At 42.1% G+C, this 16176-nt stretch overlaps 1 protein-coding gene across 2 annotated transcripts in view; it reads left to right on the top strand.

Moving 5' to 3' along the window:
* TRIM42 (tripartite motif containing 42) overlaps positions 1-16176 on the top strand; it is a 49170-nt gene that overhangs the window by 32418 nt on the left and 576 nt on the right. Inside the window, exon 5 of one of the 2 annotated variants that reach the window (XM_072792505.1) lies at positions 13464-13647. The exons of the other annotated variant lie outside the window; for it this stretch is intronic. Within the exon in view, the coding sequence (XP_072648606.1) occupies positions 13464-13493 (30 nt within the window). The 3' untranslated portion in view covers positions 13494-13647. Of the gene's footprint in view, positions 1-13463; positions 13648-16176 lie in introns of those variants that run through there. 2 annotated transcript variants of the gene reach the window in all.

Genomic DNA, 16176 nt, shown 5'->3' with positions numbered 1-16176 from the left:
GCCTTCTCCATCACATTTGTGTTCCTCCTCTGAGCCCAGCCTGTGCTTCTTCCCTCCTCCCCCACCCCAACCTCATTCCTCTTATTTAATCTTCAGAGGGCTTTTGTCTTAAAATGAAAGTAAACAAATCTATCACTCCCTTTCCTTCATTTCTTCCTTTGAAATGATTGGTCACCTGCATAACCTGCAATTCCAGAAGCTTCCACCAGGGGATGATACTCCATTATTATAGACTGAGCAATATTTGTATAAGAGTCAAACGCCAATATTTGCTCTTCTATATAAACCTCTAAGTGGTGGGATGATTAGGTAAATCTGCTTCTGTACCTTTATGCTTTTCCTTTACTTTTGAAAGGGAACATATTTCTCTGATAATCAGAAAAGAAGTTTATTTTAAATATCTTAAAGTTATTACAGTATAATAGTATTATTCAAATACAAAGAACAAAATGAATGCTGGAGTATTACCTTTTATTATCATCAAATATAAGGGTATATATATGATGAATTCCAGGACTCTGGATACTTGCCCATCCTATTAAGAGGCTATTCATTATTTAAATGGTCATCCTTGTCACACACACACACACACACACACACACACACACTCGCATGTTAATTTAACTCTGATAAAAGATACCAAATGCTGCTGCTGTTGCAAATAATATGAATTCCAGGAATTCCAGTGACTGATCTCTCCTTTGGTCTTATGAAATCCTTTCAGTCTGTCACTGTTGGTCGGTATGTGTACAAGAAAATTTAGAGAAAGAAAGGAAACAACTGAAGTGTTTTCCTTGCCTTTATCTTCTTATCTTCTCAGATCTAGCATTGGGATTTTCCATTTTCACATCCGAATTGCCAGTCTACAAAAACTCTAAAGAGTAGTAATGCTTTCTGCAATAGTGGTTGTAAAGAAATGTTGTATGAACATATTGTATTGGATTTTAATTTCTCCATGCAAAATAAGACTTTTTTTGGAGTTTATTGCTAATCCAGCAATCCTGCTTCTAATAATATATGCTATGGAAATAAAACAAATATACAAAGATGCATGTCAGGGATGCTTGTTGCAAAGAGGTTCAAAATAACAAAAAAATAAATAAGTAAAAACAACCAAAATGTCTACCATTTAGGAGGTTGGTTTTTTAAAATATATTTTTATACTTTGAAACACCATAAGGTCATTAAAAGGAATGAAAGTAGCATTTATGTGCTTCCACAGAAAGATGTCCACTGGTAGATTTAAGGGGGGAAAACAAAAGAAGCTAGTGTGAGAGGAATTATAGCATAATCCTGTAGAGACTAGTTAATCAGACTTTTCCATTGGTTGATGTAAGCTCCAAAGCTGAGAACAAAAGATACATATACACCCATTCTAAAGAGAATCTGTAGCCACATTCATGCAGAACCAGCTAAAAGGCAGTAAAACCAGTCCAGTAACAACTACTCCATCCTGGTTATGAATAAGAAGATGAGTGATTCAAACAGAGTTCATTGAACATGAAGTAGGATTAGAAAATTGGATTCTTCTCTTACTCTGTAGTGGAGGGAAAGGGTGTCCCCAAGAAGAGAACTGTTTGGAGAGACTGGGATGCTTGTGAGAAGAGCTAATAGTTTGCTTGCCAGCTAGAAACTAAGGTGTAAAAACAGAATCCCATCTCAGTGATTGTGGTAAACTAGGTACCTATTGAGCAAATTTTCCTTCCAATCAACCATCATCATGGGAGTATTCTTTCCCACTCCATCAATGTTAGGCTTGGTCATGTGATTTTCTTTGGCCTCATGGTGAACAAAGCATACTTACCACCTCTCACCCTTGGATTTTGCACTCAGTCATGGGATTTGCTATGGCCAATGAGATACTAGTCGACATGGTGTATGCAGAGGTTTGAAGGGTCCATACATAATTTTGTTTGTCTCTTTGTACTTCTGTCATCTTCTGGGTATAGCTACCTTAGGCAACTGCTTCTTCTTTAGCTTTGACCCATAAGGCACATGGAACAAACCTGAGCCCAACTAGCAGTAAAGAGCCAAGAATGCTAAGAACCACCGCTTAAAGCTGAGCTTTCCAGACAGGCCAACTTGTCAATAAGTTGAACGGCAGTCCAATGAGTGTGAGGATAAGTGCTTATTGTTCCACTCACTGAGTTTGGTGGTAGTTGTTATATATAGTATTATTGTACCAAGAGCTAACCAATACAATAGTGAGTTCTTCAGACACTTTGATAATTTACTCTGGGAATTTGTGACATAGTCACCCTAGAGATTCCTTCCTGGAAACTTTTCAGGCTAGAATCTGGCAAAAGCTGCCCTTAATGTCCAGACAAGAAGAGCTGGGACAGAGTTTGACAATAACAAGGATGTATGAAATCCCCATGTGTCAAATGAACACAGAGGTTACTAGGTTTGAGCCATCCCAATGGAATGTTGCTCAAAAGTAGTATCTGCCAGGGATGCCTGGATGGCTAAGTTGGTTAAACATCTGCCTTAGGCTCAGGTCATGATCTCAGCGTCCTGGGATCAAGCCCCGTATCCATGTCCTTGCTCAATGGAGAGTCTGCGTCTCCCTCTGCCCCACCCCCCTGCTCATTTTCTCTCTCTCTTTCTCTCTCTCTAATAAATAAATAAATAAATAATCTTTTAAAAAAAAAAGTGGTGCCTGCCAGGTGGGGAAACCCACCAAGAAGAGGCTGTGGGTGTACCTTTGAGGGCAAGAGTAGAGGGCACAGCAGTTAGCATCAAGGGTGTGAAAGGAAAGCAAGGAAGAGCGGGAAAAATGATCATGCCCCCTTTCCCACTGTAGATCCTAAGCCTGAGCCATTGTAAACTGGACAGAGAAGTGAGATGAGACATCAGAGCTTTTATTTGGATTTGGCTAGGCCTTTTAATACCTGAAAACAGAATTTTTATAGCTGAGAATGACCAGAAAGCTATAGAATTTTCTAGAGGTTACATTACAGGGAAAGAAAGAAATCTGACAGGATGTATAGGAAGACAATGATGGAACTTTAACCATTCAGTAAAATGGTTACTCCCATTATATAAATTATATAATATATATAATATATATAATAAGCATGCCAATAGACATTTTTATATTTTTATTTTTGTTTTGGGAAAACAAATGGCCCAGGGTGGGTCTGAGCCAGGGCTGTCTGTTGAGCAGGGGGCTCCTGCAATGGAAGCAGACTGCAGGCTTCTCCTCTACTTAGTTCCCTTGGCTCTAACAATACGGCTCATTCCTCAGCAAATTTCCCTTCAAATGTTCAGCCTGTGGCAATGAGATATTTTTATAGCTTTTTATTTAACATCCCCTTGAGAATTATCGTTTGCTTTTACGCAGTATTATCAAGAAACAAAAGCAACAAAAACGCATTTTAATTGTTCAAGCTATTTGGCTCTTCTTCTTTCAGATAATAGAGGAATCAGAACCCTGTAGGGCAAAGAACTAAATCCCAGAGTCAGAAGATGGGGAGTCTTGTCTGGTCAGTAGACTGAACTCCCCATGGGACCTCAAGCAAGGCTCTCAACCTTTTTGGGCTTCATTTTCCTTTCATACAGATCCTCTGCAAGACATGCGCCAACTTGTGTGCCAGGGTGGCTTTGTTGTGGAAAAATCTGGGGTTACGTTAATTAGAATGTCTGTGCTCTAGTCCTTCCTATTTCACCAAGGAGTACTATGATCTAAGCAAAGGATTTAGTGTCACTGAGCATCAGTTTCCTTATCTTTAAAACCAAAAAAAAAAAAAAAAAGTCATGCCTTTCTTACTTTCCAGGTTTTACTGTTGTTTTTATGTTTTGGTTATCTAGTGCTGTGGAACATACTACTACAAAAGATAGTGGCTAAAAACAACCATCTATTTTACTCATGATTATGTGGGTCAAGGATCTGGGGAAGGATGCAGCTAGATGATTTATCTTAGCCCAACATGGCATCAGCTGGGGCCTTTGGATTCCATTCCAGAATGCTGCTTCACTCACATATCGGGCACAATGATACTTCTTGATCTCTCTCTCTCTCTCTCTCTCTCTGTCACCCTTCCTCCCTCCCTCCACATGGTTTTTCACCCCAGAGTCTAAATATAGCAGTCAGGAAGCAGAAACTTCCAATCAACTAAAAGCTATTCTCAGAACTAGTATAGTATAACTTCCACTGGATTTACTCTATTGGTCCAAGTAGTCACAGTCCCACCAGGATGGAGAAATCAACTTCATCCCTTAATTGAGGAACAAGGAACATCACATTGCAGAAGAGCAAATGGGATGGTAGATATTAGAAAGTAGAATCTGTCACATATTGTTTTTATTGTTATTCTGGACGAAAATTATGATAGATACAGAAAGTCTTTGAAAAAAATAAATCTCTGTGCATTTGTCAAGTGCCATGATCCCCACTTCAATTTCCCACTTATAATCTACTTTGGTTAATGTTACTTTGAGGTAAGCAATAGATCCATCCCAAATCCAGCTACAGTAACCACCAAAGCATTATCTGTCCCCAGATTGACGTCAATTAATCACCCAGTTAACTCCTTTAACAGGGGGACACTGGATTGTTTTGGTTGAACAGAGACTTGCTATAACAGTCATGACATGCCAGATTATGATCTAGTAACTAACAACAGATCAATGACTTAAGATTAAAAAAAAAAAAGTGTAACTCTCATTGCATGGCTATCACAGGTCCTCTGGGGCTCTGATGCTCTGAGACACAGCTGACAGAGCATGCCCCATCTGAGCCTTGCTGGGCACCTCAGCAAAGGAATGGAGCATGACTTCCACCCAGAAGGGAGACATGTCACCTCCACTCATACTTCATTGGTCAATCCAAGTCACATGGCCACACCTGACCTCAAGGGGGCAAGTATGTGAGACCATGCCATGCCTCAGAAGGAAAAGAACCAGAATTACATTCCTAATGAATTGCATTCCTAATGACCACATCTAGATTGGAATTTTACAGGATTCTGTTCAAGGACATTTTCAGAGCACCTTCTCAATGTACAAGAGCCTATATGAAGATGCAGAGAGAAAATGCATGTTGTTATCCAATAATATCCTGCTCTAATATGTTGTATTTTTTCTTGCCAAGCTCTTGTTTGCTGCTTCTTGTAAGACATTTCCCAAGGGAATGACAGTGGTTGAAATCCTGACCTTGCCTAGAGATTCACAGAGAACAAAATGTTCCCCAGGGTGTTCACAATCATGTCCATCTGCTAGCTCCAGAGAACACATGGAGATGCCACATGTGACACACATTAGTGAGTTTCCACCCAGAGGTTCATGTTCTTGGCTTAGACTGTGGTATGTTAATAAGAGTCAGCACAGCAGAGTAGAAAGAGCAGTGTGGTAGGTATCACATTGCCTGGGTTCAAAACTACCACTTTCCAGCATGTGACTGTGAACAACTTTTCCCACTGCTTTGAGCCTCAGTTTCCTCAGCTGTAAAATGATAATAATAATAATACTAGTACTTGGAGGCTATCATGAGAATCAGATGAGACAGTATGTGTAAAACACTTAGAACAGTGCCTGGGGCTCTTTAAAGTGCTTTTCTTGCTATTGTTGGTGTTGTTACTTAGCCTACCTCTGCAAGCCTCTGTCTGGTGTTGAATACTGTACAGGGATGGATGGTCACACTTATAGGTGCTGGGTGCTCCCAAAGGAGTGGATGGCCAGTAAGTGCTATGAGAATGAAATGAGAAACAGTGTGAAAAGCAAAGATCCTTTCATTTAATTATGATAGGGTGAGAGTTTTGTGCATGGAACAGGCGATAGTTATTCTTCTTACCCCAAAATATCTCCCCTACCAACCTACCAACATGCCTGATATTTTATCATTAGAAATTAATTCCTTTGGTTTAACCATTTCCTCACAAACATTTACTGAATGCATGAAGCTCAGAGGGAAAGGGCTTAACAGGAATAGCCGAGGCATTTCTAACATAGACTTGGTGAAAAGGGCTAGAAAGTTCTCCTTTGCAGTAATCTCCCAGTAACCCAACAAGAGTAACTAAAATTAAACCATGTGTGATGACATTTTAAATTCTTATTAAATGATTTTTTTCAACTGTATCACTGAAATAGCTTCTGAACCAGCATGCTTGTTTCCAATCAACCTCCTCTAATTATAGCCTTTAAATTACTGCTAGGGTAATCTCTACAAATAGATGTGATCATGACATATTGGGTTTTGGCGAGGCATGGGAGGCTTCCATCATCACAGCTTTGGCCTCCTCTGTAGCCTTATCTTTTACTGCTGCCTCTAGCTCCTTCATACCAACCTACATTCTAACCTACACATGTAGACTGGCTAGCCAGGAAGCATCACATTCTTGCTTTACCAATCACCTTTACAAAAGTTGTCCCCTTTGCCTCCGTCACATTTAGTGGAAATTGTGGTCCAGGGGGAACTTTCTACTCTTGGGATTATCATGTGATTCCTGTGGAACCTATGATCCAAGATTCATTCCTTCTGGACATAGGAATGGGCATATGACTTAGGCTCAGCCAATCAGAGAACTGCTTTCCCCTGGAACTAAGATTGGTCTAGGTAAGATCATGTGCTCCAAATAAGGCGAAGCGAAGACTTCCCTTTGACGTTATTAAATGAGGAGAAGTGGATCTTATCTCTTTGGTTAGGGAGATAGAATAATGTACACCAAAGGCTGCCAAAAGCCGTCCTTTCTCTCTGCCTCCAGTGTGGAGAGATTGTTACCTACAGAAACTAAAATAGAAAAGTTAGCAGGAAGGGATGCCTGGGTGGCTCAGCAGTTGAACGCTTCCCTTCAGCCCAGGGTGTGATCCTGGAGTACCAGGATCGAGTCCCACATCGGGCTCCCTGCATGGAGCCTGCTTCTCTCTCTGCCTGTGTCTCTGCCTCTGTGTGTGTGTGTTTCTCGTGAATAAATAAATAAAATCTTAAAAAATAAAGAAAGAAAAAAGAAAAGTTAGCAGGAAAGACACTGACAGAGGGAGAGGAAGTGAGAGAAAGAGAGAATGACCAACCTCATTTTCAATCTGAAACTCCACTCTTCAACAGGTGGAGCCTAACTACCCTCTTCTTCTGTATGAGCTGGACTTAGTAACTCCTTTCTAATGAATCAACTGAAAGGGATCCAAATTACAAAACGCGACCTTGAGCATACATCTTAAAGGCATTGTGGCTTTTATCTTGCACCCTCTTGGATGACTTGCTCTGGGAGGAGCCAGCTGGGAGGAATATCAGAAGACATTCAAGCAGCCCTGTAGAAAGGCCCACATGGTGAGAAATCAAGGCCTTGTGCCAAGAGCCAGAGAGGAACTGAAGGCCTTTGCCCATAGCCACAAGAGTGAGCCATGTTGTAAGTGGATCTTGCAGCTCTAGTCAAGCCTTCAGATGCCCCAGCCAAGGCGCTTTTATTTTCCCCCAGCCAATGTCTTGTCTGCAGCCTCATGAGAGACTCTGAGCCAGAACCACACAGCTAGACTGTTCCAAAATCCTACCCCTCAGAAACTGTGAGATAATAGATGTTTGTTATTTTAAGTTACTAAGTGTTGTGGTAATTGGTTTCTCAATATTAGGTGGCCAACATATGATGCATCTCAAAATCTACCTTGCACATCCCATCACATGTTTTTTCTGTGATTGGGCTTCTACCTTTTACATCTCAAATCTCCATATTTAGAGTATAATCTTTCCCTGCTCTCCCAACTTCTTCACCTGGCTAAGTCCCTCTTATGTTCAGTTCCTTACTGAATATCACCATCCCTGGGAAACCTTACCTGTCCTCCTACACATGCTCCACCCTCCACCTAAGCTCGGCGAGGGTCCCTTCTCTGAGCCCCCAGTGCTTCCTTCCACTCGATGCAGCCATTGTCATTTTGTGGGTATCCCCAAGTAGATTCTGGGCTTCTGGAGGCAGACACCACTGCCTTCCCATTACCAAGAAGAGTTTTTCCACATCAAGATCCTCAGTCAATGTAGTAGACATAGTCAGTGCTCCATTCAGATACACTTTACTGCCAAGTATGGTACACAACTCGTGCCAGACTTCCCAGGACTTTCTCAGTTTTTGTACTGAGAATCCTACATCTAGGAAACTCCTCAGTCCTGGGCATATCCAGATGACTAGTCACCCTCGAGTGTCATTTAGACCAGCTTCAAGAGCTGGTACCAAAAACTTATCTATGTGATCATCTCCAGAGAATGGCCTTTGGCTGACAGCAGCTACCCTACCCAGAGATACTAGGAGGTTATATCACCACGTGTGGCAGGACAATAACTGATACAGAGGTATGAAAGCATAGCTCTCCTTCTCAAGTTAGGGCAACTCTGTGGAGCTGTTTATGCTCCAGAGCCCCATAGTTTAGGCCAAGGCAGGACTACACCTAACACCACATCTTTGCTCAACCCTTTCCACTGCCTATCCTATTCCCTCTAATTCCTTGTGTGATTCTTCTGAGAGTGCTTCCTCAGTACATCACATATGCCCAATCCCTGCATCAGGCTCTGCTTCAAGGAACCCAAACTAAGATAGTAAATGGTTGCTGAGTGAATAAAGAGAATCTTAGTCACTTAAGATCTCTGAGCCTCAGTTTCCTGACCTCTAAACAGAGATAATAATACTCAACTTACAGTCTTATCATGAGAAGTAAAGGAAGATTTCTTTGCAAAGTACGTGGAGCTATGCTTACCCTCATGAAGGGTTGTTCCATAGCAACTCTTCATCAACCTCCCCCACATGAAAGCCTACTCCATGGGGGGGCCCTCACTCTGCCCTTGAGTGAGTCAGTCCCTTTCCTCGATCCACAGTGAACAACAGCTTTCCTGAATCTGACCCAACCCATAGGAGAAGGAGATTTTTCCTGAATTCAAGGGAGGTGCTATCTCTGAAGAAAGCTAGGCATTTAGATGGGGAGTGACTAGCAGGCCATTTATAGCAGGTTTAGGTTGAAAGCTGTTTGGCTGGAAGCACATTTTATTCGTTCCTTAAAAATACAGTGGGCATGCTGAGAGTCACTAGCAGGGAAGTGTAAGCTCCATCATGGGAAAAGGAATTGCCTAGACTTCCCATCTTGAACTTCTCCACGTTTATTCCCTCTGTTGGTAAAGAGACCTGGGATATACATGGGATCCTGGTGACAGTGGCAGGCCACATGTAGAGTAGCAGACGGAGCCCCAGCACAGTCAGGTAGCAGGGCCTGGCCCCCACCCAGCTGCTCCACAGGCACCTGCCCCTGCTACACATGGACCCATGGTTTGCCAACCTGGGCAATTCTGGGTTCCAAGGGAAACACTGACCTGTACTCTGGTTGGAGGTTTAATGAAGGAAGACCGTTGACCTTGTTGTGGACCACAGAACTCTTGAAGATATGGACAACAGGCTCTGGTTATTGCCCTTCAGGGGAAATTGCCACTCTTCCACCACCTGAAAGTATGTGCTAAATAAAGGTCTTTGGTGCTAAAAAGTAACTCATGAGCTAGGGGAAGAAGTAACCCCAGAAAAATGCTTAGGCCTCAGATTAAAGAGACCCCACTTTAGAATCAAGCAGAAATGGACACAAACCTGGCCCTGCTCTCACTGGCTCTGTGACCTTGGGTGAAGTTATATCTCCATATCTCTGAGCCTTCATTTTCTCATCTATAAATTGGGTACAATCAACTCTGCTTCAAAGGCTGTGGTGAAAATGAGCAAACACCACAGCTATGGTGCACTGGGCTCACCACAGACATTCATGATCCAGAAGCTATGCCATCCTTGAGCCTGTTAGCTGAGCCATGGCACTCAGGCTACATTCTCTATCCACATGGTCTGGCTTCAGAATCCCCAAGCTGTCCTCCCTGCCCATTCCCTTCTCTCATTCACATGGTCAAGGCTTCAGGCTATGCAGGACCCTAACCCTAGTAAAACCTGAGATAGAATAGGCCTTATATGTTAAAAAGGGACTCCAGATAGCTTAATATCTAACCCAAAGAAATAAGTCAGTCATGATGGAATTTCCACATAATAATAAATGTTAGATCTTGATGGTTATTTATTACTGCTTAACAAACTTGCAAAACATAGTGCTTTTAAAACAAAACCCTCTCTCTATATATAGACAGAAAAATATATCTATAGATATGTAGACATATTTTATACATATATAAAATATAATAGCATAATATATGCATTATATACACATAATTATTATCTTGGTTCTAAGGGTCAACTTAATAGCTTAGTGGCTGGGGTTGGAGCCATCTGAAGGTTTGTTTGGGCTGGATGTGCAAGATGGCTCACTCACATAGCTGGCAGTTGATGCTGGCTTTGCCCAGGAGCTCAGCTGGACCTGTCATCTGGAGTGACTACACATACCCTCTCTATGTAATGATGATAGCTGTATTCTGAGATCCTGCAACCCAAAAGCAAACTGTTCAGGAGGCCCAGGGGAATCTGCAAAGCTCCAACTCCTTGGAACCTAGTCACAGTATCACTTCCACTGCACTCTGCTGGTCAAGAAGCTAGACTCAGCCAGCCCAAATGCTAGGTGCGAGTGTCACGAGGCCTTGCACACGGGGAGCTATCTTTGGGGACCAATTACCACAGAAGTAAATGTGAATTAAGGATGAGAAAAGGAAAATCAGCATTTATCAAGAGCCTGCTCTGTGCCAGGCCTTTCAAAAACATCATCTTATATAGTTCTCACAACAATCTAGAAAGGTGTTCTTGCCCGCCATTTTAAAGAAAAGGCAACTGAGGCTGAGAGAGAGTATGTTTACCCAGAGTCACAAAACCACAGAGTGACCAAGCCAGAGTTTGAACTCAAGTCTGTGGGCTTCCAAGCCTGTGGCTCTCCTCAGATTAGCCTGGGCTACAGGCATTCCCCCAGCAACCATTTCTGGTCTTTCCGCCTCAAGAAACTGAAAACTTCACAAGCTGATAATTCCCATCTCCTTTCCACTTGAACAAGTTGCCCTTTCACTGGAAAGGAAAATGACTTCTGGCTCCATCTGGGGAAGCCTCTGGCTCCCTGCTCTGCCCAAGGAGACAGCGAGGCCCATCCATCACTGTGGTCTGACTTGCCTGCCCCCTTATTGTTGCGTTAGTTCAGACCCCTGGGTCAGCCATGAGCAGAGGCAGCCTTGCTCCTGGGTCCTCCCCAACTCTCCTCCTCCCCGTGAAACTCTGGGCCCCCATTTCTCCATGGATCTCCCAGCCTGCTATGCTGACTGGCTTCACTAAGGTTCTCTGACTTTTATAGACATAAGCTAGAGCTGGTTCATTAAGCCTGAATCTTTTGAAATCCCAGAGATTCATAGTCCAATCTTATGTCTGCAGTGGGTAAGCGGGGGAAGTACACATGATCTGGCACTACAGATTCAAAGCCTTGAACTGGGAATATGAGACCCCCAGGGAGGATGGGGTTAACTCCAAGGGACCCCAGAAGCTGAAGACCATAACTCTGTGCCAAATACAGCAGATTTTTTTTTTTTTGAGAGAGAGAGAGAGAGACAGAGAGTGCAACTGAGGGAGTGAGAGAGAATCATCAGCAGGCTCCCTGCCCAGCACAGAGCCCGACATGGGGCTCAATCTCACAAGACCTGAGCTGAAATCAAGAGTCAGATGCTTAACCAACTGAGCCACCCAGGCACCCCAGCACAACTGCAGATTTTAAAAGAGTATATGAAATAACCCTGGACAGCATTAGAATAAGAAAAAAAAAACTAATTCTGTTCATTTCAATCGAGCAGCTATTTTATGCCTCCACCATTAGAATAATCTTTCCTGCTTGACTGTCTGGAATAGGAAAAGATGGTGGTGGCCAGAAGCTGAGCACTCTGGCTCTGCTTAGGTGAGCTTGTACATGGGCCAGAGGCAGAGAGGGACCCACCGCCTTTGGACACAGGATGTGATAGAGAAGCATGCCTGCAGGCCCTCTAAGACATGGTGACCCTGACCCTACTAACATGGCTCTTCTGACCCAGGGGCTAATTAATCACACTAGCAGAGGAAATCAAAAAAGGATGTAATAGTAAGTTTGAAATGTACTTCTTGGGAAGCCCTGGTGGCGTAGCGGTTTGGCACCGCCTGCACCCCAGGGTGTGATCCTGGAGACCCGGAATCAAGTCCCACATCGGGCTCCCTGCATGGAGCCTGCTTCTCCCTCTGCCTGTGTCTGTGCCTCTCTTTCTCTGTGTCTATGAATAAATAAATAAAATCTTTTTTAAAAAAATGAAATGTACCTCTTCACTTCCTCTCTAATAGGCAAAGGCTGAAATGTGAGAAGAGGGACAGTACTTTTCCTATCCCTTGTGCACAGAATTAACAACCAAGAAGCACCACAATGCTAAGGACTATTCACAAATGCAGCTCTCCTTAGGTAGAGATTGTGGGGCATGTGTCTGAGCTAAACGGTCTACCTGGGGGGTTTAAAGTCATCAGTATCCTCAAGCAGTGTTCCTCTCCTTCGGTTTGAATCCATGTCCCTGGAGTCCATGGAGAAGGTCCCATGGAGAAGAAAGGATGCATATCCTCCTATGGGCTCATTTGCAATTCTGGTTCCAGGAATCATTCTGTTTTCCTCAAATTAGGGCACTAATGCTCTTGTTTTTTGCCCTGGTGGTAGAGCCCTAGGGAGGTAAGATTGCCCTTCCTAGCATCTTTCTCCCAAGAGCACAGAGCATCTTCCTAACTATAACAACACATGCACTCATATTATCCCTATTTTGTGCTAAAATTAAGCTGTTCTAGCTCACTTTCCTCATCTTCTTGATCAGAGACTGAGCTAAATAAAGGCTCCTCCCAGGTCTTAAAGCCATGATTTTTATGACAGAGTGATGGAGTGAAGTTAAAATGGATTCACCCATAGAGAATTACCTATAATTTTTTTCATTAGTGTTATTCTCTGCTGCTTCAATCCCAGGAATCATTATGATTCACCTGTACTGCTCTCAGCCTCTGTTCTATCACTATGTCACCTTGGGCAAGTTACTTAACAGTTCTGAGGCTCCCCTCCTCAAATGAAAATGGGGTTGAAGTTAGCTGACTTACGATGTCATTACAAAGATCAGATGAGATAATGTCTACAAACCACCTAGCTCACAATGTACTCAGAAGATGTTCAGCAAATGTTAATTCTCTACTAGTCTTTCCAACATTCCCTGCTGGGAAAAGAAATCCCCACAAGAACATTTTCAACCTTGCCCACACCAGCCCCTTTGCTATAAGTAAGGTTTCTCCTGTCTCACCCATGAATGGTTGTTCTTATCTCTTTCCAACTCTGCATTCGATGACCTCATATGAGTAATCTGAAATTGGCCATAGTGGGAGGATTTACACTACAGTAATCAGCAATGCCAAATATCAAAGCCCCATCCCCTGGAGCCATCCTACCCATCCAGGCCCATCCTGGGGTGCACAGAGGCAGGAAGCTGGACATTGTGAGGAACAATGAGTCTAAGCACAGCTTCCCTCTGTGCTAAACAGTTTTTTCAACAGGTTACATGGGACCACCCAGAGGCTCACTGATAGCCAGCTGCCATTGATTCTTCCAACAAGAGGAAAAAACAGCAAAAAAGAACATGTGCTCAGAGGCCAGTCAAGTCTTTTATCAGATCAGATGAACCCAAGTGAAAAAGAACTGCCAAAAAGCTTTTGACCAGGACAGCATAATAGGGACTGTTTCTGAAATAAAACCACTTTGTTGTTCAAATGTACAACGCTGACAGCTTCTTTTCTCTCTATGAACTGAAAAAAATTTTTTTCTAAAGAAAATTTTAAAACATATAACTCATGTAAGGAAACGGTAAAAAGAATTCAAGGCCATAGATTGTTTATAATAATAACACATACACATATATGGCCTTTATAGCTCACTGGGCCTTGTTTTAAGCATTTCACAAATAGTAACTCACTAAATCTTCACAATAACTTTGTGAGATATACATTAGCATTAGCCCTATTTTATAGATGAAAAAACTGAGGCAAAGAGAGAAACTCTGTGATGTCAAGAACTACAGCCCCTGTAGGTTTTGCTGGACCTTTTGCTGAGGCAGGGGGATGTGGAGGCAGGTGACCCTGCCTCCCTAAATCATTTCCTCTCTGTAGCAATCCTCCCTTCCTACACCACCATCCCCCTCTTCAGTCTGGCAAACTCTTGTTCATCTTTGCTTTACCTTATCATAGGCTGTGGCAAAAGGAAGTGTGTTTTTCCTTTTTTGGCCTTCTTTCCTTCCCACTTACCCCTTTCCCGGAAAACAGATCAATATCATGATAGCCCATCAAAGCAATACTGGGAAACAGCACTGACATTAGGAATAAAAAGGCTTGCTTGTCTCATGGGGGGGAAGATCCTGAAAGCTGTGAGCTTCCTGTGGGTCACACAACTCAAGGTTCTCCAGTAGGACCCCCAGAAAAGGTGAGAGACTATAGAAGACAGCAAAAAGGAAGGAAAGTCTGAGGTAGGAGGGGGACCCTGAATACGCACTGTGACAAACCTGAGAGACTAATCAGTGACTCCGGGAGGACAGTGGGGAGAGAATTTGTATCAATGTTCCAGAATCCTGGGTGTGGGCTTCATCCGCTAAGACAAAGACTCACAGATGTTGTGACACAGCTGAGAGGTTATAAACAAATCCATCTAAGCCGGATGTAAAGTGAAATATAAAAATAGTGTATTCAAGATTATTTATGTAAAAAGAAAAAATTACGGAAGGATCAAGGAATATTAAAGAATATGAAACTTTATAAGTCACCCAAACATTGATTTTTACATGAATAGGGAAATTAATCTAAAAGTATAAGAAAATGGAAAAATCGATATTCAATGATCATGCCTAAAAGCTATATTTTAAATACTGAGCTATAAATCAGGAAAAATGGGAATGAATAACCTCATTTAGGCTTTTACTTGATGACTATGCTATTTTCATGAAATTAGTAGTATCACTTAAGAATCAAATTTTGGAACAATTATATATCAAAACTGTATCAGACTGTTTGTATAAAAAATATGTATCTCTGTTGCTTCTTTTCACTTTTTTTATATTAACAAATATAATATTTTTTCATTTGAAAAAAAGTAAGTCCCTATTTAATCTTGCCCTAGTTCCCTCAGGAATTACTGGACTTCCAGGCTCTTTTCTTCATTCATACACACATACTGTTTTCCACATAATTGGAATCATACTCGACGCATTATTCTTTGACTTAATGTCTTAGAAAATCTCCCTGTCAATATATACAGATTGACAGAAGTTTTATTCACCATTACATTGCATTCCGTAAGGCAATCATTCCCTTCTGAAGAACCATTAAATGGCTTCTAATTCTCTACTAACATTAACTATTGCAATGAACCCTGGACATGTTTGTGCTCATTTAAGTATTGCCAGAGGATACTTTCCTAAAAATGCAATTGCTAGGTCAAAAGTTGCAATATGGTAGATGTTGCCAAATTTCTTTCCAATAATGAGGTAGCAACGAGTCTCACACTAACAATGAGAGTGAATTATTGAATCTGTAAAATAATTTGAGGAGAACTGCCATTTTTAAGATACCATCTCCTCTCACCTAGAAACAAGGTATGTATGTCGGTTATTTCAAACCTCTGCCTCGTAATCTCTTGTTGCGTTTACTCAGCATTCAGACTTCTGAACTTGCTATCAGTTCAAATGGGTTTCTCAACTGACTTGACTAAATTTATTGTTAAAAATACCCACTTTTGTTTCATCTTTCCTTGTGTTGTTGTATCAACTATTTATCTTTATGGAGCCTTCTCCAGAAAGTTTTCACTCAGCCCTCACTCTGCTTCTAACAGAGATAGCACTTAGCACAGTGCACAGGAAACATCAGTACACTCATATCTCCCCACTTGAAAGTGAGCTTATCACCATCATTTTTAAGCACGTACAATGTGCCCGGAATTGTGATAGGCAGTTTACAGTCACTTGGAGAGGTCCTCATTATCCCCATTTCACAAAGGAGGAAACTAGGCTCAGAGAAGCACTCCCAGGTCCACCTGGCTAAGCAGCTGAGGAGTAACGTGTTAACCCCCTTCGGGTTGTCACAAGCCAGCACCCCCCATAAACACCTTCTTGCAGATAGGAATTCATGTTACTTTCATCTCCTCCTCCTTCCTTCTAGCACAGTGTATGATACATCATAGGTCCTTTCCCGATGTCACTCCTTTGATAAATCAGTTATATCAGAA

Source organism: Canis lupus, chromosome 22, assembly GCF_048164855.1.
Source record: "Canis lupus baileyi chromosome 22, mCanLup2.hap1, whole genome shotgun sequence".
In the NCBI taxonomy this organism is placed as follows: Eukaryota; Metazoa; Chordata; class Mammalia; order Carnivora; family Canidae; genus Canis; species Canis lupus.
Note: the sequence above shows the minus strand (reverse complement) of the source record. Positions and strands in the feature narration are given on the sequence as shown.